The sequence below is a fragment of the Betta splendens genome, chromosome 13 (assembly GCF_900634795.4).
Source record: "Betta splendens chromosome 13, fBetSpl5.4, whole genome shotgun sequence".
Classification (NCBI taxonomy): Eukaryota; Metazoa; Chordata; class Actinopteri; order Anabantiformes; family Osphronemidae; genus Betta; species Betta splendens.
Window position 1 is genome coordinate 9,222,035 of NC_040893.2, and position 23,645 is coordinate 9,245,679.

General features: G+C 45.0%; 2 protein-coding genes across 6 annotated transcripts in view; both read right to left on the bottom strand.

Annotated features, from left to right (window-relative positions):
- The window catches only part of kmt2a (lysine (K)-specific methyltransferase 2A), a 32,935-nt gene extending 21,794 nt beyond the window's left edge, over positions 1-11,141 (bottom strand). For all 4 annotated transcript variants that reach the window (XM_029170443.3, XM_029170441.3, XM_029170442.3 and 1 more), the window contains exons 1-3: positions 10,839-11,141; positions 3,693-3,765; positions 228-3,577 (exon numbers count right to left, since the gene is read on the bottom strand). In XM_029170443.3, the coding sequence (XP_029026276.1) occupies positions 228-3,577; positions 3,693-3,765; positions 10,839-11,084 (3,669 nt within the window). In that variant the 5' untranslated portion in view covers positions 11,085-11,141. The remainder of the gene's footprint in view (positions 1-227; positions 3,578-3,692; positions 3,766-10,838) is intronic.
- Positions 11,142-13,148: 2,007 nt separating this feature from the next.
- On the bottom strand, positions 13,149-23,288 carry ube4a (ubiquitination factor E4A (UFD2 homolog, yeast)). Of its 2 annotated transcripts, none has more exons than XM_029172005.3 (20): positions 23,157-23,288; positions 21,829-21,998; positions 21,488-21,664; positions 19,707-19,819; positions 19,337-19,489; positions 19,053-19,212; positions 18,767-18,969; positions 18,482-18,673; positions 18,052-18,385; positions 17,748-17,874; positions 17,330-17,637; positions 17,051-17,183; positions 16,757-16,947; positions 16,536-16,636; positions 16,292-16,405; positions 15,997-16,171; positions 15,725-15,905; positions 15,336-15,483; positions 15,097-15,254; positions 13,149-14,999 (listed from the first exon to the last, which is right to left on the bottom strand). In XM_029172005.3, the coding sequence occupies exons 2-20, from the start codon at positions 21,956-21,958 to the stop codon at positions 14,864-14,866; spliced, it is 3,234 nt and encodes a 1,077-aa protein (XP_029027838.1). In that variant the 5' UTR covers positions 21,959-21,998; positions 23,157-23,288; the 3' UTR covers positions 13,149-14,863. The 2 variants fall into 2 exon arrangements, with proteins under 2 accessions (XP_029027838.1, XP_055369940.1); XM_055513965.1 differs by lacking the exon at positions 23,157-23,288 and adding an exon at positions 22,839-22,859.
- Positions 23,289-23,645: the final 357 nt, after the last annotated feature.

A 23,645-nucleotide genomic window follows, 5' to 3' on the forward strand; every position in this document is an offset into this window, starting at 1 on the left:
CCATACTTTCAGAAGCACAGCCAGTGCTGCTTTCTACATAATGTATGACATGAACAGAATTCCCCTTAAGTAACACTCTCTCTGGGACTTTCCTATTATCAATTTCCGTTAGCATTATGTCAAATCATTCACTTGTAGTCACATTCTGTTTGTGATAAAAGATGAGCAGACATGTATTGAGAGCAGCTAAAAAAGTATGAAGTCAAAGACTGAATACGAGAACTGACCTGGACCTTGGTCTGGTCTGCAGGTTTCAGCTTGCTCTTCTTTATCTCGAAAAGCTGGGCTTTGGCCTTCTTCAGCAGTCCAACTACTCGCTTGTCAGTCACAGGCTGCTTCTCTGCTTGCGCCAGCATTGATCCAAGAGAAGAGACAGGGAGCGGCGGTCTGCCTGGCTGCCCTGGAAGGCTTGCTGTTTGCTGGCTAGGCGCACTTTGTTTCTCCTTCTCCTTATCTCCATCCTCCATCTCTGCTGCTTTCTCGGAAGGTCTGCCTTTCTTAGGTACACGTTCTTTAGCAGTGGACACTGGAACAGAAGACTGGGGCCCACGCACCTCTGAGGAAGCAGTGTCAGAAACCGTGTCAACTGATGTTGATTTTTTTCTTCCTGGAGTTTTCTTTGGAGCAAGAGGTGAATGAGCATCTTCTGAGTCCTTCCCATCCACAGTGAACAAGCTGGAAGGCGGATTGGATGATCCATCTGGTGAAGAAACCTTAGTTCTTTTCTCCTCCTTCCTCACTTCTTTCTTATTTTCTTTTTCTTTCTCGCGGTTTTTCTCAGAGCCCCTTTCTTTTTCCTTTGGAGCAGGTTCCTGAGAAGCTGCCAGGCATTTGTCTTTACCTCCTTTCCCACCTCCTCGCCCCGAGTCATGGGCACTGGTGGGAAAGAGAGGGAAAAGTGGGGAAGAAGCGGATGATGTAGTCGACAGAGAAGGTGTGTTTCCAGCAGAACCCCTCCTGCTATCAGTTGTCCCTTGTGAGGACAGACCAAGAGATACACTGGGGAAGGTGCTGAAAGGTGCTGTTAAGGCACTAGTGGCTAGTGGACTTGCAGAGCCCCCTGGCAAAGAACTGGGGTTACTACTGGAGACTGAGCCCATAAGCCCTGACATCTCAGAGGATCCTTTTCCTCCAGAGACCTGGCCTCCAAACTGGCTGCTGCGTGTGGTCATTGAGTGGGAAGGAGAACGTGGGTGGCCACGCACTGCTCCTGAGTCCAATCGTCTCCTGCGTCTCGAGGTTTTGCTAGAGCTGGAGGATGTCTGGTGTGGTGAGAGAGAGCCAGGGCTGCTTCCAGAGGATGAATGCAGGGTGACAGACTCAAATATCCGAGAGTGGGCCTCACTGGGTGTAAAACGTGGAGCGCGAAGCAACGGGCTGCGCTTCTGGAGTGGTGCATCAAAGCGAGAAGAGGAGGGATGCTGGTGGTGAGTATGGGAATGTAGAGGGGCAAATAAACGAGTCCCTGTACCCGCTCCACTGCCCGGTGAAGGAAACGGAACTGGAGCAGCTCCCCCACCTCCACTTTGGGGCAATAGCCCAACATCTTCTGCAGTGAGAGGAGGAGGACGAAAGTTGTCAAAGATGGGTTTACGTATTAGGCCCTCCTTGGCATATTTAGCAGAGGAAAAGTACTGCCTTTCAGGGTGGGATGTTGAAGTCCAACGGAAGGTGGGTTCTCTCAGAATTGAACGGCTTCGTTTGTCTTGCAAGCTGGACAGCACTGATGGTCCAGGCAAAAATGGCGGAATGGGATGAGGCATCCAGGATGACTGTGGGTGGTGTTCACTGACAGCAGCTGTATTGGAGGAAACTGACGGGGGAGCCTGTGGAGGGGCGAGGAGAGGGGGAGGTGGAGGTGAGGAGGGGGAAGAGGCTGTGGACGAAGCCTGCTGTGAATTTACAAGTGTAGAGGGCATCAGAACACCTGTTGCTGGACTGATAATGGGCTTTTTACCCCCAGTGGGGAGCCTCTCTCTCACCCTCTGAGTGCCCCGGCTGACTCCCTGACCTCTCCGGCCTCGTCGACTCCTCTCTGGCACATGCTCTGGCTCCGGTTCAGAGGGAGGGGAGGGGGGTCGTGAGCTGTGCAACAGGTTGCCATCCCTCTCTCCCTGCGAGGACGGAGAGTGATCCTCTGCCTCTGACAAAGCCTGTGTGGCTTCAGACACCTGGGAGTCACATGACGAGTCATCCAAGCTTGGGCTGCTGGACCTGGAAGACTCTGCAGAGGAGAGTTGGGAGGAATGCTGCGACACAGCACTTGACCCACAGGATGCAGCGCTACTGCTAAACCGCCCATTGGCTGCATTGGTTGTGTTGCTGTTGAGCAGACTGGCAGCTGTTGATGAAGCAGTGGGAACAGGGGCAGGAGGTAGAGGAGGGGGGAGGGAATCCATGGGAGCAATAGTACCAGTGTTAGTAACAGCAGGTGTAGAGGATGCCAGCACAGGTGAGGGTGAAGATGAAGTGGTGGAGGTGGGTTGGGCAGATGTGGAAACAGATGAGGGGGTTTCCAATCGTGGCATTTTCAAATGTGGCTGCGGAGTTCCAAAGCTGCCCTCATCATCAATAAAACGCTTGGGGGTTTTTATGATGCGAAGGGAGACTGTGCTGACCACAGGCATTATGAACTGCCTGATATTCTTTAGCTGGGTCTTCCTAATGCCAGCTTCAATGGCTCCTGTCCCACTACCCCCGCTGGCTTCTTTCTCTAGTCGCTTCTGTGCTCCTTTTTTAGCGCGCTGCAGAAGCTGTTTAGCAATGGTTGCATCAGTGCGTTTAGAGGAGGGGACGATTCTCACAGGCTTTCGATGGCGAGGGCTTTTTCTGAGGCCAATAGTCCGACCTAGCTTGGAGGGAGATGGAGAGGCAGGTGGACTGGCAGCATCCGGGTTCTCATCTCCATCCACAATCCCCACCACTGACTGCTGGGGACTGTGTGGTACTGTGCCCCTCTCACCTCCTTTGACCCTAAAAGCCTTGTGTTTCCCGTCCCCACATTCAACAGAGGTAGACAGCTGTGCAGCAGCAGCAGCCGCAGCAGCTGCTGCCTCAGCTTTGAGCCGCTCGGCCGAGGGTGGTCGCCCACGTCTGCGGCGAGGTACACCGGGCAAAGTTTTGAGCCGGGACTTTAGAGGACTTAGTTTAGTCACCTTCAGCCTCTTCAGGTTGGTAGCTTTGGATTCACCCCGTCCACCTTTGGAAAGATTTGCCTCACAGTCATGTGGCTGAGCCAGTGGCATCCTTTTGATGCACTTTCTGTCTTCGTCCTCTTCTGTGACCCTTCCCAACTCAGTTCCAGGTTGCCTACTATCTTCCCCTGCTGCATGACTGCCTGTAGTCCAAAGCTTCCTGCTGCCAGTAGATGGAGGTCGACCTCTTCTTTTCTCACCACTTCCAGGTGGCCTCCCAGGCAGCCTTTTCACCTTTTCTGCTGGCCTTTCAATGCCCTCAAGTTGTGACTGTGGGGGGGAGGGAATGGATGGGGATGAAGGTAGACCTGCAGAAGCCTTCTGGGAAGTCAGTACACGTGGGGGTCGGCCTCTGGGTTTCTTTTCCTGTATGGGTGGGCTCACTGCACAAAAGAAACAAACATAAGACATTTAGTTGGCATGGAAGAAACAGATGTAGGTGTCACAGACAACTGAAGACAACTGCTACATAACAGCAGTGGGTTCAAGTAACTTTACCTGAAGAGGCGGTTGAATGTGTCTGTATTCTTTTCTGCTCAGCATCTGTTCCAAAACCCCTAAATGGTTCTTCCTACAAAAAAGGAAGAAAAAAAACTTGAATGTTTGGTGTCAATAGAATTGTATAATACACTGTAACCACCCATCCATTATCCAAACTGCTAATTCTTGTAAAAGATGTTGGTGGAACTGGAGCCTGTCCCAGCTGTCATTCGGCATGAAGCAGAGTGCTTCTTTGACTGGGAACCAGTTCATTACAGGCCACACATAGACAAACAACTGTTAACACTCAGATTGTTACTCGTGGGCAAATGAAATTCACCAATTAGGCCAACTGCAAGTCTTTAAACTGTGGGAGGAAGATGAACCCACGCAAGGGGAACATGTAAATTCCACACAAAACTGACCCAAGGACTCAAACTGAGGTCCTTCTTGATGTCAGGCGACCGTGTTCCAAGCTTGAAAAAAATTGATGAATGTGTAAAATTGATTAGCATTCATACTGTTACACGATTGTCTTCTGACCTAGATGGTTTTTAAGTTAGAGGCAAATGAAGACCCTGGCTGTAATGATTTGCTCAATCTCACATTCGCCTCCCCGTTCACTTGCGCGCTCTCATGTTTCTGGGTTTTCTGATGACGAGTCTGGAGCTGGAGAAGGCTCAAACCACAACAGACAGTTTGAATTGCTAACATCCAAACCTTAGTGGGTGACTAACCCCATTGCACTGCATTCCCTCTCCCTGAAGAACTGTGAAATGCGAAGGTGGTTGCTCATACATAGTCAGAAATTCAGTCAGTGGGGAAAATAATGTTAAGGCTGTCTTAAACAAAAAAAGCCTGTGTTGTAACTAAATGTAAGAGGTTTCGTCTTTTGCATTTGCCTCTTTGGAACATCACTGGGTTTATTGGACATTCTCAGTCATATACTAAGCATCTAGCAAAATGCACTAGTAAAGTTTAATTTAAAATATGTTAAGAAAACCTATTTTTGTTCAACAATTTGCTTTGTGTGTTAGTGCACTAATATCACCCTTTAACTTCTTTGGCCTTTGTGCTGAATGAAATGGCATCAAAAGCATTTAATCTAATTTAAAAGCTCAATAAGGAACAAGAAAAGAATTTGAAAATGGCTCTAATGATGAAGCAGAAACTAAAGATGTGCTACAAATTTAATCTAATTCCACTCATACCTCCGTTAAGTCTCAAATGAACAAACCATTAGGGGACGTGATTCACTTCTTTGGGATCCTGTGTGTCCCACTACTTCTTGTAATCAGTGTGTGTGTGTGTGTGTTGAAGAGTGGAGGTGAGTGTGTCATTTTATCATGTTTATTTATAGCAGTGTGTGGGGATGCAGTAAAGGTCTTGTTGGCCCAGTTTGCAGAGCAGCTGCTATCCAAGCTTAGTCTACACAAGTGTGTGCGCACAACGGCATGCAAACCGATTTGCAATAGATAAAACTTACTTACATCAGAGTGTGACTAACTGGCTTCTAATTGGTATCAAATTATAAAATATGAACACAGGGAATCTGCACTCATTGATCCTAAATACACCTACATATAAATAAACGATAATAACAGTCAATACCACTGTATGCTGGCAAGCTATGCCAATCAGAGCATCCTCTGCCCCGCTTTCAGCCTCTCCTCACAATCAAGCCAGCATCCTCTCCTCTCAAAGCAAGCTGCTGCTGCTTTTGGTTGGTAGTGTTGCAGAGTGGAGGGGGGCGGAGTACCAACGGAGGGCTCTGACTCGCTGCGATAGCGCGAGTAGCGGGCGATGATGTCACGGGGCAAGTGCACAGCACGACCGCAGAGGTTCGCGTACGTGCACGCTCGCGGGGCGCGCACGTGTGCCCCCCCCCCGCAATACAAACAAAAATACCTCACACGTACACCTTAAAGGAAAAACTGTGCCCTGCGCATGAACGGCACACCAAGATGTAAACAAGCAGCACATAGGAGTAAGGATATGGGGGAGGGGAGCCCAGGCAAGGGAAGAGAGCAAACAAGGAGGAGGAGAGGAGGAATGAGGAGGAGAGAAGAGACAAGGAAGCAGCATCTTGACCACATGCACCATCAACAGCAGTGGGAGTGCAGCGGTCTCCTGAGAGCAATGAGGATGAAAAGGGTTTGGGGTTTCGACATGCTCATGCAAACGCTTGCCAAATCCCGATCTAAACATGCCTCCCACACATGACGAGCCCCCCTCTTTACTCCGCCTTACGCCTGCTCTCTGCCTTGCTCCCGAACACGTATCAGTCATTCACTCATGGATGAGTCTCTGACTACCCGCCCGCCGGCTGCCTGCACTGAGCAGCCGCGTATGAAACACAACGGTACGCGGTAAGTTCAAAAAGTGAACACACAAGGTAAAGTTCATCTTTGTCTTGAAATATGTGAGTGATTGAAAGAAGAAAACAGGTACGACTCACTAATCTCTACAGTGAACACTGAACCAAAATATCACCAACAAACTCAGACTTTTGCAGTTTGTATCAATAAACAATCTTGGGCGTTTGCCTCCCGCTGGTCTCTCACATCTCATACCTGTGACTGAAAAGGGACTGATCTGATTCATGGAAAAAAACGTTATTAACATGAAGCAGTGGAAGGGACTGTCCCTGATGTTTATGAAACGAATGTGAATATGTTTCGAGGTCTACTTCTCTGTATCGTTATGACACTCTTGCACACTGAGAAAGTTAAGGGGACTTACAGCAAGCGTGTACACGGGATCCCATCAATATGGTAACATAGAATCTCTCAGGACTCAGTGTAGATGATCTTATTAATGTCTGAGACAGACTTACCACTGCTTGTCCTTAGCAGAAATCTAATGCTAGTAATATCCAAAGATGTATATTTTCATGTTTTAACAAAGGAAAGTGCCAGAATATTTGCCAGACTTTGTACAGGCTGTTTTCAGTGTTTTTTGAGTGAACTACACTTATGAAGTCATTGTCTGTATGTTTTGAGAAAAAAACATTATCCTGAAACATTCCAGGAGGTTTTTGCTTGGTTACTGCGCACACAAAGTTTGTCTCATCCCTTCCCGGAATGTAAATTGGTGGTGAGCTCATACTTTTATATACCAATGTAATGACACAGCTAAAGGCCACAGAGCAGAACTACAGCTACTATAAATAATGACAAAGAACATATAAGTTAAGGATCCACTCTTAGTCACTGCTTACGACATCCTGTTTCTTTCACCAGAGTGAATTACACAGTGGTTCTGCTTGGTGACCTCCGACCGTCTCAAGCAAAAGGTAGACATTTGCCACTTCAAGTGTCCAAACATTCTTTGCGACCATTTAACATCTGCTCCTCAGCACACACACACACACCAAAATAAACACTTTCTAGAAGAGCATGCCTTGTTTCCTACACCTGGCACACCACACAAGGAGAAGAGGAGAGTGGACAAAGACAAACAGATAGATTAGCACGTGTGCATGGTGTCACTCTCACACGCAGACCCATTAACACTCACACAGGCTGCCAGGCGCGCACGCACACATACAGACACACACAAGCGCCTCCTACCCTCCCCAGCAGGCAGCATAAATTGAAGTTCTAATCAAAATAAAGACAAAGACGACACGCCTACTCCTGAGTGCTATAAGGGACAGAGCGTCTGAGGGACAGCCCTATTTCTACCACCACACGCACGCACGCACGCGCACGCACACGCACACGCACACGCACACACACACGCACACACACACGCACACACACACACACACACACACACACACACACACACACACACACACACACACACACACACACACACACACACACACACACACACACACACACAAACGAAGAGCAAGATAGACGACACAATTGCCGCCTTTCTCCCCTAGTCAGGCAACTCCTAAAGCAGAGGTGAAAGCTTCTTGCCCGCCTGCTGTAACAGAATAAAGCCATGGATAGGAGGGTCTGTGACTAATTCTCCTCCCAGTGTTGTCCCGTAAGGAGGAGGGGGTCGCCCCGCACCCTTTGATATCCCTGCCTGTGCTCTTTCAGCCGCCCGCACTTTGTGAGCGCTAGAATAAAAGCAGACACAAAGCTTCCTGCTCCAATCCACACGCTGTCTCGGGGATGGGTAAGTGGGTGGTGATGGGGGGAGTCTTCTATTTAAATAGGCCAAACACCTGCTGGACTGAAGCCCCTTCCGCTCAAACACACCATTTCTCTTAAAGCGGTGAGGCAAGGAGACATTTGAGCTGATGCATCTACTCACCGGCACTTTTTATGAATGATTAAACATTGGTAACAGCATGTAAAAGGACTAAATACAGCAGAAGGCAGGCTCTGATGAAACAAGAACAAAAAAAGAAGATGAAGCAAAGGCTAATTGGATGGACACTGAGGTTGGGGCTTTAGTCGAACATGTAAAGGTTTACAAAAAAGTCAACATGGACACCGCTCAACAATGATATAAGCCACGACAACTTGGTGGATCAAGAAAATGACCCCCCCCCCAACACATACACACACACAGACACACACAAAAGCTAACAAATGCCTTCATTTGGATAGCAACAGCCGACAAGCACCCTTTTGAGCCACCCCAATAGGCTTAGTAATCCATTCCAAAGTGGCAGCTGTCAGAAGAAAAGTTGCTCTGGCTCTCAGACAGGGCTGTGTGTGTCTGAAGAGGATTTGGGGTTTTCTGCCTGGAAGGAGGCAGGAGGAAGGAGGGGTGGCCAAGTGTCCGGCTGGCACTCTGTTCAGGGTCGCCCTGTGAGCTCAGCAGGCTGCAGTGAGCCTGAACAATCCTGCCACAGTCTGGTCATACAGGCACTAAACTGCTTCTCAATAAAATCACCATGCTGTGTCTGCAACTTCCATAGGGTTCAGGTTCCAGGGGATTTAATGGTCCGGTCTGCCGGCACACATGCTAAATACTGCTATTCACTCACACACGGGAAGAGGTGCAAGATGGGCTTCTGGGTATTTGAGGATCCACCTGCCACCTTTGAGGAGGATGCGTCATATAAAATGATTGGGATCAATATAAAGAAGCTGTGAAAATGTACCCCAGAATGAATGAAACCACTATGTTTTTGTCCAATCTCATGACTGAAGTTGTACTGACGTTTTAATCTCCAGTCTGATGCTACAGATCTCAAATATTCTATATTAACCACATATTGAACAGGAGGAGAACAGCTTATAAAGCCAGTTGAACACAAATGTGATATAGAAAGTTTGCATCTTGAATAAAATTTAAGTTAAATTCGAGATTCATGAATCTAAACCACTTTGCTATTTAAAATCGTTTTCAAATCATCAGAAACTTAATGTTTAATTTTGTGGAAATCAGTTTGCGGTGATGTAACTTCGCCATTAATTTGTTCAAAAAACCCGCTAAACAGCCGCCTCGTGTGTACACGTATGCGTCAATATTGCTGCGCCTCGAACCAAACAAATATTGCGTGTGCGCTCCGACTAGGAGCGGTGGAAGTGGCGATAAACATCCCCACACGCAGTCCGTCTACTCCCACTGCATTGAGCGCATGCTGCTCATCATGAAGGAGGAAGATGGTAGTTCGCTAAGGCGAACACACCCCCACATCACACGGTCCGTCAAGAGGGGGCTCGTTGTTATTGTAGTCAGCCCTGCATGCGCACTGTCACCAGCAAGTGTCGTTTCCAAGCTAATTCGCACTCCAAGCGCTATCGATGAACTCTTTTTTTATCACTTCGCCACTTCCGAGAGCGATTTTCAGTAGGTGGCCGAGCAGCAGACGCCATCTCCAAGCATTATAAACACCGTATTATTTTTGGTACTAGCTACGTAGTGGCTGTGTAGAGAAGGGGAAAACATGTCCACCTCCCATTTTCCTATGCATCAGCAATAGCCGCGATGGCTAGCGTGGCGTAGTGCGTAGCATGGTAGCTGTCCTAGCCGAACACTAACGAGCCGTGGAAGCGGTTCGGTTTTGTGTCTGAGCTTCGCCAACTTCGGCCACGGGGGCTTTAACGCACTGCGTAGCTTTAAGCCGATCAGAGGTTAAAAAAACAGCATCATCCGGAGAAAACCCGAAACTTTAACATTGCTCACGATATAGGACTAATGGTGAGGGTTTAGCTGTGAGATGTAGACAGCTAGCCTGTGAGCTAAGCACTCAGCTACGGGGGCTAAGCCTCGCTTAAAGGGTGACACCTCACTGAAAACAGCCAGACTATGAGCTCGGGCTGGAAAGACTGAGGCTTTCAGCCGGGACACATCCACTAGAAGCAACCGAAGGGCAAATAAAGCGAACGTGCCCAAAGCAGCCCCTGTTTTAGAGGTGTTGTGGAAGGACGCTAAGTTCACGCTAGCTACAAACCACACACCACAACTGTGTACTCTCGCCTCCTTCACGTTGACATGTCTGTGTTTTCAAACACGTTATACGCTATGTCGAACGTCCCGTGTAATTACAACACACGCAGACGCCTCTTTGGCGAACACACGCGTTGGGCTGTGGGGAATAAATGCGAGCCACAATAGTAGCACACTACTTTTACTGTGCGTTGTAGTTACATGTTTTTGAAGGAGACACATCCAGCGCTGGGGCTTGACGTCAAGCTAATGTCAAGTAGCTAACTAGCGAAGCAGTTGTAACAGCTCAGTTACACACTGCGCGTTAGTTGCCAAAATAAGTCCGTGCATGTGCTGCGTGTTAACCGTGTTGGATGCTGTAGTTGCAACACAACAGCGGCGGTTCTCCAGCCTCACGGTGCTCGGTCGGGCTAGCAGACTAACGTTAGCATCACTTCATCCGGACTGTGCGGATGTAGCCTGTGCCCCCACACTCCACAGAGGAGACAAAACTTTGTTTCCAGGGGACACGGTAACGGGTCCACGCGTATCACAACCATCTGGCGGTTGTGTTGCTCGCCCAGCCGCACTTGGCGTTGCGCGGCGCTAGCTAACCCACTCAAAGTTAACTGAGCATCCTGGCAATGACAACTTTGCTGGGAGCCTCGAAAGACGGTCACCGTCGGAGCAGAGTAACCGTTAGTTAGCTCCTCGTCTGAAATATTAATGACGGCTCTACGCTAACGAACCCCCGGAGCCGGTGTGTGCGGACGCTCCCCCGGTTTCCGTCGGGCTGCTCCCGTCCTGTCCCGTGCTTACCTCCCCGCTGCTCGAGTCGCTCGATTCCCCTAAAACATCCCGAAATTTCTGCAGGTTGCTCCCGATCACCGAAGAGACCTGTAGTGCAGCGTCAAACCCGGGTCCGAGCCCAGCTGCGTTGGGGTGGGCTCCCGATACACTCCGCAGAGAGGCGGTTATCCTGATTCGGCCCGCTCTCCTCCCGGTACCGGAGTTGCTGCTCCCTCCGGGCCGAGCGGGGAACCGCCACCGACAGCTGTGCGCCATTTTACACTCTGCCTGTCTGCCCTGCGATCAGAGATACCTCGGTGGGCGGAACCCTAACCCAGCACTCCACATAAACAACCTCTAGCACAGCGCTGCGCTCGCACTGGCCAGCATGTCGTTATGCATGTTTCGGGGCGGCGCCGTAGAAACCCCGACAATGCATTTTCTCAGCGGCTCTATTCAGACTCTGCATGGCGGAATCAAAATCAGGTTCAGGGGCTCAGCCCGGGAAAGAAGCCTCGCACTTGAATCGCAAGGAAGGACAAGGCCGTTAGCTGGCAGCGGGTAACAAGGAAGGAAACTGAAAGTCCATTTATAAGCTACAGTCAAAACTATTTTCGATATTAATAAAATACAGAACACAAAAATAGTGTCAATTTGTGTAATAACCTGCTAATTTGCCAGCAATACGTCACTGCAGCGTTGAGATGCTGTGTTCATTGTTGCTGTCTGACATGAGGAGCTAATTGACCATCAGGTGTAAATATAACTGAAATCACTGATGTTAGGCCCATCCACCCATTGAAAGGTTATAAGGTTGCTGGTGCGAATCCCAGATGCCATTGAGCAAGAGGCAGGGTGCACCCTGGACAGGTTAATAGTCTGCTATATAGACAGTCAATTATTCTCATCTATGGGCACTTAAAGTCCTGGTGTTGTGTTGCTCCTGGTGTTATGTTGCTCAACAAATGAAATGCTCCCGTCCGTCCGGGGTGAGAGGGGTCGGCTTCCATCCTGGATGCTCGTCACCTTTTCTAGAGTGTGTGTGACGCGCTGCAGCTTGACCTTGTCTCCGGCCGTGGCTGCAGCAAACCACACTGTGATGGAGGAGCTGAGCATGGATTCTATGACGGTGGTGTTGAAGTTCACCAGCATCTTCACAGGGAGGCGAAAGTTCTTCAGCTGCCTCAGGAATTATAACCTCTGTGAGGGTGCTCATTATCTGTGCCAGTTTTTATTTATGAATTTAAAAAATGATATTCCTGAAAAAAAAACACTAAGAATATTTGCAATTTGACTATCCTTCAAATACTGAGCTGTCATTTTCAGTATACTAAATATACTTGTTCTGAGAAATGATATGGTAATTAAGTAAAATAAAGTAATTTCGCCTCAGGGGTCAATGAAGTTTTTCTGTTCTATTGTCATCCAGAGACGTGCTACAACTGGAGCCAATTAGGACAGATATAGTAATGTAGTAAAAGACCCAAGTACACACCTGTCCAAGAAGGTAAGTAGTTACTTCAAGAACATGAACACATACACAAATAAAAAAGAAACCGCCCCTGAAGTGGGTACCTCACACTGTTCTACATACGCACAGTGTGTTGAAGACTCAGGTCAGCTGGTCTCACATGCAGAGTAGCCAAGAAGAAAAATACCACTAAGTTTGGCAAATCTGAAAAAGGTTTGCAGTCGCCCAAGATACACAAACAGTGGATTTAAGATGGCTGGAACAAAGTCCTGTGGACCAGTGCATCCAAGTTTGTCTTTGGATCTAACCAAAGAACATAGTGTACAGGGCTCAGACACAGAGCTCGTGAAAAGATGAAAGATGCCTGCTTAACACCGGTGAATCATGGATGTAGAAGCCTGATGATCTGAGGAGGATCTGATGATGGGAAGAGTGGGTCTGCAGGGATATTGTCATTTTCTCCAGTCGACCACTGATTGGGGGGCACTGCATTTTGCAACAAGGCATTGAGCCCAAGCATTTTTCCCATTTGTGGAAAAATGTTTTGTAGCAGAAAGTAGATATTAGCCACTCTCTGTAATGACTTGGCTCAGTCACCAGGTCTGAGCCCCACTGAACTGTTGTGGGAGAAACCAAAGAGTTCAGGAATATCACAAGCAAACCTGTAGGAGGTGCTGCCTCAGCCAAGTCTGAATAATTAACATATAAATCTGACAGAATAAAACAAACTAGAAACCCCACAAAACAACAATTACTGTGTTTCCAAAGCGTTTTACCAGTATATGTATACAAGGCTTTATTTAGCTCAGCTTTATTTCTAAATCATACTGTACACTTAATGTACAAATCAGTTGATAATCACAACAAAATTATTGCATTATAATTTAATGTCATCATCCAGGTGGTAGATATGTAACATACAGTACTGTGTGAAGGCATACCAACAGATCCACAAGTCTTTCACATTTTGCCATTTTATACAACCACACTTTTTCAATTAAAACCCTTAAGTTCATTTGTTATGTCTCGTCCTTCAATTCTTCTTATATGCTGCAAATAAAAAAACTCTTTAGAGCATGAAACATCCTGATTCGCCACCATTTACTAAAAGGGCTTTGGTTTTAGGCACCAATTCCACTGATCAACATTATTATAGAATTTTTGCAAAAATAAATTATAAAATGTGAGACTGGCGTCCATTTCAAGGACGACGGCTTTAGACAGTATTACACTGTCAAAGATGTTTAAACCTTCCATGGTAAGTAATAATATTGTTAGACCATTATGAGCAGAGGATGCACGCAAATTATAAAAATAATGCGACTTGTAAGCTGCACAAGACTATGATGAAAGACTCTGGAGACGTCCACCTGGTAAGTTATTCAGTTTCCTTGAAGGCTATACTAATCAGCAAATGTTCAGAAACCTTCCTAAGGTTAATATTAAACACAGGCAGTGTAGAAAACAAAAAGAATCACAAAACTACCTATTTTTACCCCAGATTAGAGCCAATGTGAAGCAAAAACAGAAAAAAAGAAATCCATTAGCTGATGTTCAGCATGTCAGTGAGTGAATCAGGTTTACCTTTTTGTACCTTTTTATTTGCTTTGTCACATGATTTCGTGTTCATTTTCGTACGTGTTTCACGTTATCAGCAGACTCAAAACTGCAACAACTTCAAGTACAATTTTATAATTTCTGTACAACACCAACACTTTTGCCATGTTGCTGACGTAATCTACATTTAGTAGTAATTAAATATTTTCCTGAAAAGAGCATTTATTTTAATAAATTCTGTCATTTTAGATAGAATCCTTTGTTTTATGAACATGTAGTAATTGAAACAGTTTGATATTATCGTCCAACAAACATACCATAATAAGGTTTTTAATTAGTGCTTGATTGCAGCACCATTATTTTTGTCAAATAGACTGTAAATCAAATAAAATTATTGTTTTGAAGATGGTAATTTAATGTTTCCAAAAAGGGTTCTATTATTTTCATTAAACAAAAGTCACACACAATGAAATTAGGTTTTATTTTAATCTTACTATGCACTGCCAATTTTCTTTTTACAGTGTTGCTTGCAATATAACCCAAGGTGCTAAAATGTAGAATGTTTAAGGAATTTAAAAGGCAGAGTATGATGAAATTCTCCATGAAGGTAAAATTAAGGTCAAATCAAAACATCTCCATTCATGTCCTGCCTCACAAGTTCACAAAACTACTTACCTTACTGTATAAAACGTTGTTTTGGTCAGTCGGTCAGGTCAGGAGTTCATAAAGCACATTCAACAAGTCCTGTTGAAACTGATACTTCTGGCCACAGCTGTGACTGCATAATGACTGATTCACACAAAGTATTTATGCAGTGTGTATGGGTTTTAAAGCAGTCACTAGCTGATAAGCTACAGTTTGCCAGGACTGTTGTCCTGAAGGCTGCAAGAAAAGTCTATTGCAATGTTAACCAGACCGGAGGAGTCAGGAGCAATCCACAGATGCAAATACAACATGGATTAGTCCAGAAGCAGCGCACATCAGATTCAGGGAAGCAGTTTTAGTTTGTCACTGTGAGAAATGGAGGCTAGCCACTGGGTCCCAGCTGCAGCCTCTCCTGCTTGTGCTTTTCCAGCCACTGTAAGATTTGCTGTTTTAGTTCCTCATTTGGTCTGATCTGGTCCATGGTTAGGGGGCTGCGGTTAAAAGGGTCTGTCTGATCACTGCAAATGGGATAGAAATGTTTTGTTAATGCACACAAATGTTATTCGTACACATCCTGTCAACTGGATACAACTCTACATTCAGCAAATAACTAACCTGAGTAGATGCCTTGCAATGGTTGAACGGTCGACTGTTACATTAGAAGAAGGAAGAAGAACAGGATCCAGCATCAATGTGGACATGATGGGGTCCAAGAACTCATCTGGAGCATCTGCATATGTCTCCTCTTCCTGCTGCTGTCTGTCTGCATAAGACTAAAGCAGAGCAATAATATGCAGCAACATTTACTACTTTTTGTTTAATTTATTGATTTAAATACATAAATCAAACAATACCTTTATTTTATCTGCAAGAAGTGCAAAAGCCACAATCATGTCCCCAGGTTTGTTGATCTTCTTTAGTACTCTAACGGTCTGAGAGAACAGTGTGGGAGAGTATGATCGTCCATCTTTCGGGACTGTGCCACAGAAATTCTCCTCGTCACTGCCAGCAGACAGACACAGATTTTTTTTTTTTTAGATTGGTAACCACTACACTGATTGCACTCAGCATGTAGTCTGCAGTGTGCTATGTGTCTTTTCCCTCAGAGAATAGGACACCAATAAAAGAGCAAAAATAAACAGATTACAAGGAAAAAAATATATCAACACAATCTGTTAATTATCATTTCTTTTGATTGCAACCCTTCCACAAATGTTTTGCAGTAGAAGCGCATGGCACATACCCCAGGTTCAGGTAGATCGTGCAGATGTCAGAAACAAGTTGCTGGGGCTTGAAGTCAAACTCACTGAAGTCCTTAACTTTAAGGGCACCCATCTTTGGACCCACAAGGTGTTGCAGGAAGTAGTTCAGCATGGAGATGATCCTCTCAGCAAGGAAGGGGTGCACAAAGATTCCCTTGATTTCTGCACAGGATATAGTAAAATAAGACAAGGAAATTACAAGCTGGATGAAGACAATTCTACAGCGGGCATGTAAAAATATTTTCTGGCTGACCTGAGGTGAGGAAGGCCAGTGTGCCGATAGTCTCGTTAGACATAATGTTGTGGAAGCGGCCCAGCTGTCCAAACATCTGCAAGCTTGACTCCTTCTCTCTTCGGGCATCAGGGGTCAGGGCTTCCCACTCTCCTCGATCCCTCTCCAGCTGCAGTATCTTGATTTTGCTTAGGTACTATGAAAAGATATGTACATATTTAGTTATTTTATCATTTCTAAAAGTCTCATTATATAGTAATGTGATGAAAAAGCTGCCTTGTCTATACGGTGAACGCACCATGCTTCATAGCCTCACCTGAATCGCTTCATCCAACAAGAAGATGGCATCATTCATAAGTAAGTTGAGAAACCTGAGGAACAGGGGGGGGGTCATGGCCTCCAGGTTCTCAGATGCATAGCTTGCCAAATGCTGAAACATTATGCAAAGAATTAAGAGGCATAAAATAAAGCCACTACATATCCAGATATTCAAAATAGGCTTAACTTATGAAAACTCAATTAGTGTGGACAAATCATAAAACACACCAGTTTCTCATTACCTTAATACTCTCCCTATAGTTGTCTTTGCTCCACATGTACTTGAGGATTGGATACATAGGTCTTCTGTAGTTAAATTTCTGCTCAAACTGGTGAGGATCGCCTGTAAAATTGAGAAAGACCAAACTAAATCAAATCTATAGCTACTTTGCTATATTCACTTCATCTTCTTTTACTTTAAATATAGAACTAGCATGGCAAAACCAAAGAACAGCAGCTTCACCTGTGAATTCAATGTCTACAAACACAGTGATGAGGGCCTCAGCCAGCTGAGGAGCATGACTGTAGAAGCAAAAGACCGATTCGCGTTGGAACACGATTGGCTGAGGAGCGCTGGGAGCTACCGGCTCCATGTGCGGCATCACTGCCTCCAAGACTTCAGCAAGCTTTGCTCTTAAATGTGGGTTCTTCATCCTGTTGGGGAATGAAGTAATGAGCAAACCTGCACATGTAACTTCAAAAAATTCACTCATGTAGTAAATGCATTGCATTTTATTATCATATTTAGGTACTGTACCTGTCAACATTACCCATGTAGACAGTAATAAAGTTAAGAATCTGCTCCAGGCTTTCTGCTGATGTCTCCAAAACACTGTCCGCGAATCGCCGCAGAAAAATGAAAAAGTCTCCCAGGTTCTCCACGAAAAACTCTGACAAACATATTAAAGACAGACCTTAGAGAATAAATACATACCAAGTGACTAACCTAACAGAAAACAGGCTTCAAATTCCCCTAAAGTGTTGGGTCAGTCTGACAACTCGTATCAAATGTGCAGTGGAAGTTGATCCAACCCACCTGGTATGTAGCAGAGCATCGTAGTCTGTAAGGAAGGCAGAGGAAAACTGAGTGCTACATGTTCAGGCCCCTGGTTTCCCATAGCAAGCTGAACCAGCAACGCAGCGGTGGAGGCTTGGAGGTTAAGGCAGCATTGCAGCATGGCAGGCTGGGTTGTGGCAGCTTTGGTTGACAGGTAAACAATCATCAGACGCTCAAATTGCTCCAGGAGTTGTTCTGACATTGGGTTGCTCGTCCGCTGGGCCTCCTGCCAGGTCACCTGGAGCCTGTGGAGAGACTGGTTCATCTTCACCATCTGCTCGTGGAGTCTTTGAGAGCACAGATGCAAACAGACAAGACAACATATGTTAATAGTGAAATATGAACAGCATGAGGAAAATTGCACACCGTACTGCACAATTCCACCAAAGGCGGGTACCTATGGAAGCCGACATGCAAGGTGAGTTGGGTGAGGATGAGATTTTCTGTCAGCAGGGTGTAGGACTGTGCACAATCCACCAGCTGTTGAGGGGGTACTGGGATCAGACAGGTTTCCTTGTCAAGACCTAGAAAGAGAGACAGGATCATCTAGACTTGCAATCCATTGTAAAAACTTTCTGAATTTAGGAAACTGCTGCAGAAACAAACACCAGATGCTGCCCTGCTGCTTACACGGAAATGTGGGAACAAAGAATTTAAAAAAAAGGGTGAAATATGTCTGACGCTCATTGTTTTGTTTTCACCTCTTGCGTGCACACTGCGATTGTGTCTCTCTTCCTCGCTCAGTCCTTTTAGAGACACGTAGGTGGGGTTAAAGGTGAGCAGCTTGGGCGACGACGGCCTGCAGAATGGCTGGCACAGCTTCAGCAGAGCAGCGCCCAGGTTCAAGAAGAACGCATCTGAAGCGTACATCTGGAAGAAGAGCTCCGGCATCTGATTGGCCCATATCTTGGCTCGGCCGGCGTTGGCCTGCAGACAGTTCCCCAGCCAGAAGAGCAGGAGGTGGCGAGTCTCACCTGATCGCTGCATTAAGTTTTTCAAGATCTGGTGCAGCTTGTCATGAAACTGGCCTATAAACTAAAGCAAAAAACATGGATGTAAATAACATTATTTATATAACTTTATAGAAGAATCAGTCTGTGGGTTTCTGCTAACAAAACAAGACCTGCATACCTGGTGGATGTTGGCCTCCTGCACCTTTGTCTCCTGGGCGCTGGAACGAGAGGGATTCAGGAAATAGCCATGCCCCTCTACCACACCTGGGGTCTTTAAGAGGCACGAGATACTTAGTACTGTCCCTAGTAGGCTCTTCTGGTACTGCAAACCGCTACTTGGGTCTTTGGGCTGAATGTGTTCCACAAGTACCTAGCAAAAGCCAAGAATAACTGGGTTTAAAAAGATGGTCATTGTTAAAAGGTCTGTTACAGCAGCACTGGGTGTCTCACAATGTCCCCTGACCTTGGCAATGTCCTTATTGTGGCTGAAATAGAGCAGAACATCCAGGTAGGAGTAAAGAAGTGGTTGGCACAGGTCCATGTCTTTGACGCGTCCCTGATAGATGTCAAAGACGGGTACTATCACCTCCTCAAAGGTACGCACCTCCTGGTCAGAGAGCAGACCAGCAATGGCCTCTTCTACAAACTCAACCACCTCCTCTGGTTCTGAAATATAACAACTTTGTAAGGAATAAAAAAAAAGGATGTATAGACAAACATAAAAGTGAGGGGCCCAGCCGTGAACCTACGTGCGCCATTGAAACCGTCCAGCAACAGATCCAAAAGCTGTTCGTACACATTCTGGCTGACGTAGATCTCCGGGGTGAGCAGGACCGTCTGAGTATTGGAAACTGTCAGGTTCTTGCAGCGAACAGCAAACGGCAATAACTTCTCCGGGACCTTTGTCACCTGGCGCGCAGATAAAGAAAGTCACTAAATTATGAAGGAGCGCGGGGTATTTTTATGTTCCAATTAGCAAGAATAATCTGTGGAAGATAGGAGCCTTAAAGCGATACAGCCGCAGACTACACACCTCTTCCTTGGCCCTCTGGTAACAGGCAAAAAGATAAGGGATGGCACGTTTCTCTCCAGCATCACGGTCAGCAGACAGGTTAACTGCGCTGCATGATGTCATGTAGATGAGGTGGTTTCCTGGCTCCAGCACCAGCAGACGGTTAAACAGAGCCTGGAAGACACATCATCGATGCCAGTTAGCCCATGGAAAACATTTCCCACTACTGCTTACTCACTCAAAATAGTCAATTTATTCAACTTCTTTCTACATTAGGTTCTTCCATAATTCATCCAGTAAGGAAATGCGTCCATGCCCTGTGTATAATTGTTATTTAACTTGTTTGTGAATCAAGATGATTTAACAAAAGGTGTGGTCGTGGATGTGTCACCTGCTCTATGTTGTCCATGTCCAGCCAGTCCTGCCCATCCAGATCTGCAGCCATCTCCTCCAGGTACACACACCGAGGGGGGATCCCATTGCCCCCCCTAAGGCTGGGGTCACCTGGGAATTCAAGGACAACCGGGGCTATAAAATAAAGTCTGCTTAGATCACATTCAACAAAATAACCCAGCTCTGACCAAACAGAGCATGAACACTGCAGCGACTGTAGTCAAGGAATAACTCAGCAGCCCGACATGAAAATAAACTAGACATAAGGGTATAAAACACACAGTGTGTATTTACCCTGTTTTATTCCAGACTGAGGTGGTGGTGGAATTCATTAAAGGGTTCTGTGTAAAAATGGAAGGTTGGGGGGGTGGGCTTCTTGAAAATCGTGACTCATCTTTAAGCAGTGACAGAGGTGGAAAGACTCAGACAAGTCACAGTGAGACTTGCGATAGGGCAGGGTTTTTGTGTTGTTGAAGGCCGGTGAGTCATCTGCAACTTACTGGAAACTTGACTTTAAAGACATCCAACACCACCGAGAACACCAGTGCTATTTATTCACACCAATACGTTTATCATCAGCCCCTTCACATATTTCATTGCAGTGTTTTCTCCACACCATCATTGTACCACATAAAAAACATTTTACATCACTCATCATAATCATCATTTTTTTAAGACTTCAACCAAAAGTACACAAGCAAAAAGAATGAAAGCGATAAACGGGAAAATCAGGAAGGGTTCAGGACGTGAGGAGAGATGGTTTTAGTTGAGCTGAGTTGGGGTGGTCCTGCTGTTAATTTGGCACATGGATCTTAAAGCCTTACATTTCTTTGGTGTGTCTAGTCTTTGTTTGCATTTGAGTCATAATATTTATCTGTTTGTCTAGAATCCTAGTTTTGGAAACCAGGAATTTCATAGTTGTGGGTTTGGTTTGTCAGTGTATCCTCGACAGTGAGTCATAGCTGCTTTCTAGTTAATGAGAGGCTTGTGATCTGTGTTACTCTCCCTGGTGGATTTTTTTCATTCACGGGTGGCTGTAAACCACAGATAAGCCTTTTCATCTTCCCTAGTAGTAATAGTTTTAAAACTTGCCAATACAAAAGATTCTATCTGGTAGTAATTTCAGATTACTACCAGATTACGGTTTAGATCCTTTTCTCATTAGTCATCTACTGTAGATTTTTTTTACTACTAGACTTTTAGTACTACTACTGCTACTGCTGCTACTACTACTACTACTACTACTACTACTACTACTACTACTACTACTACTAATAATAATAATAATAATAATAATAATAATAATAATAATAATAATAATAATATAAAATGTTTTTCATTTAATTTAATTTATTACATTTTATAGTGACAAATATTTTGTAACACTTTCTTTTGATCATTTTAGATAATGAACATTTTGGTGATGTGAGACAGACGATTATATCATCAGCATAATGTGTTGATTCATCCCTGCCTTTTCCTTCCTTCTATTATTGGCTTCATCTACACCAAGACTAAGACTATTACAATACTGTCTAATAAAGAATGCTTCAATAGATCCTTCTGATTTAACTTTAATAAAATCTTAGAGGTGGTAATTTTTTTGTACAGCCATTTGCAGAGAAGTTTTTTTATCCCAGTCTAATTGATATATGGAAGTGCACAGTATAATGGAGGCACTGGGTCATCCCACTAAAAGGTTCTAAAAGGCAGCTTATGTTCCATAGGTTTTGTTGAAGTGAAAGACTAAAGTTCTGTGATCTTTCTTTCGTTACTTACTGTTGTCTAGAGTGATAAGAAATATTCGCTGAATCATGTGATTGACATTAAGCTGTTCACACAGCTCCTGCCGGGACCGGAAGGAGCGGCTGATCTCTGCCACGGAGTCGTCATTGTCGTCGACGCTGTCTGATACAGAGTTCTCCGACTCTGACTGGCTCTCGCCTGACTCCTCCACTGTGAAACCAGATTAAAGAATAAATATGGGGATTAATTTAAAGCAGATGGTGGTATTACTTACACGAAGCAGGAACATGCACATGCTTCTTGAGAACTGAGAATTGTACAGAAATTTGTTAATAGGGATTTTGAAGATGTCAAGAGGATGTTCTGATACTCACGCGGTGGTTCAGCAGATTTTTGTTCGGGCTTCTGGCCTGATGCGAACTGTTTGGCATCAGCCAATGAGCTGAAGAGGGCAGCGAAAGGGTTGCAGGAGATGTTCTGGTTGTTGTTGCCCTGGTCAGTCATCTCACTGGGGCTCAACACTCACTCCATGCAAGATCCCCACCTAAGGGATCAATAGGAACACACCCGCAGCATGTCACCGGATCCAGTGACAGTAACCCAATAAAAAACTAGTGACTGTGACCTTATTAAAAAAAATTTCCATCATTTCCTTCTGTTACTTGAAATATTGTTTGCTGACTGCTTGTTTAACCAGTTTGTTTACTTTCGTGTTTTAAGAATGCCGATATGTCCAGATCAACCTGGCATCATCATTAATGAGGATCGAATGCACTGCAGGAAATGTCTTGAATGCCAGAGTTTCAAACCATTGTCACAAACTCATGGAACATATGGAGCAGACAATAACTCCCCCCTGAAGCAAATGCCTCGTGCATCCTCACCAATCAGATCTAAACAAATGCCTGTGGCATGTTGAAAAGTTTTACTACGTCAATAATGACGAAGTAGGGACTTTTGGTCATTAAGTTTAACCTGTGCTTCCTCATAGTTCAAGCTCAGGTTCTCATATTTTTAGTACGCCTTGTAAACAATGTGTGAACAAAGCAGCCTGTCTCCTGCTGAAGGGGATTTTTTTGTTTTCTGGCAAGTGCTCTTAAGTGTTGTTACCTATTATGAAACGTATTTTATGAAATAAAGGTACTTGGCATCGATATTATATAATCAGCAATGCTTCTTTTTCAGACAGGCAGCTATCTGTAAGTGTCAACAGATCAGCAATGTGCGTAAGACATCACGGGGTAAACAGTGGAGGAGACCAGTTCTGTAGGTATGAAACATTTTCCGTCTACTCCAGAAAACTGGTGATCGCTCAAACCACGTTGACGTACAGCTGAACACACATCCGTAAACACAAACAGGACTGTCATTAGCGTCTGCTCACCCGAACCTTGGAACGGTTCAGTCTGCAGTAATAAGTCGCGCAGTTACTTTATGGTGGACCACATATTGAAAAGGAGGGGGCAGCTGTTAAGCAATTTCATACACAGGCGCAGCTTTAGGTAGTCATTGCTGCTGGCTAGCAGGAGGCTAGCTAGCTAGCTAGTAGGATAGCTATGTGGATAGCGTGTCGAACAGCAAGCTAAGATGACACGGGGTCACCACGACTCGATTTGCGCGTTGCTTTGTACAAACTGTTGTACGCATCGTGCGTTATATGAGTCCATACAGTGTCTACGAACAATAAGCAGCGCTGTCGTACCTGTTTGACGGCGAGATTTACGTGTTGTTGATTAGAAAAATCGCTTGTATGAAACCAGTGACAGCTCCTCGGTAAATAGAAATTGCAACGTCATCAAAATGAGACGGGGCGTCTGACGTTCGGAGTAACCTATCTATATTTTTTATATATTTAATACAATCTTAACAAACAACAGATAATAAAGATACAACACATAAAACAAACAAACAAAAAACATTACTGTATAGCAGCATTACGCGAACGTTTAAACATGCATAAGAATTATTATACAGAATTATTAAAGCGATTCATGGTTAAACTATTGCTAGATCTACGGGCAATGTTGGAAATAATCAACGTTATCACCATTAATGTTGCGTAACTAAAACAGTTTAAGCAAATTACTCTCCTAATTACTCTCTTAATGAACTTATAATGTTGGGCTCTGACATAATATATTTAGATGTATTAAATAAACTAAACAGAACAAAGGTTTTGTTTATCTTTTTA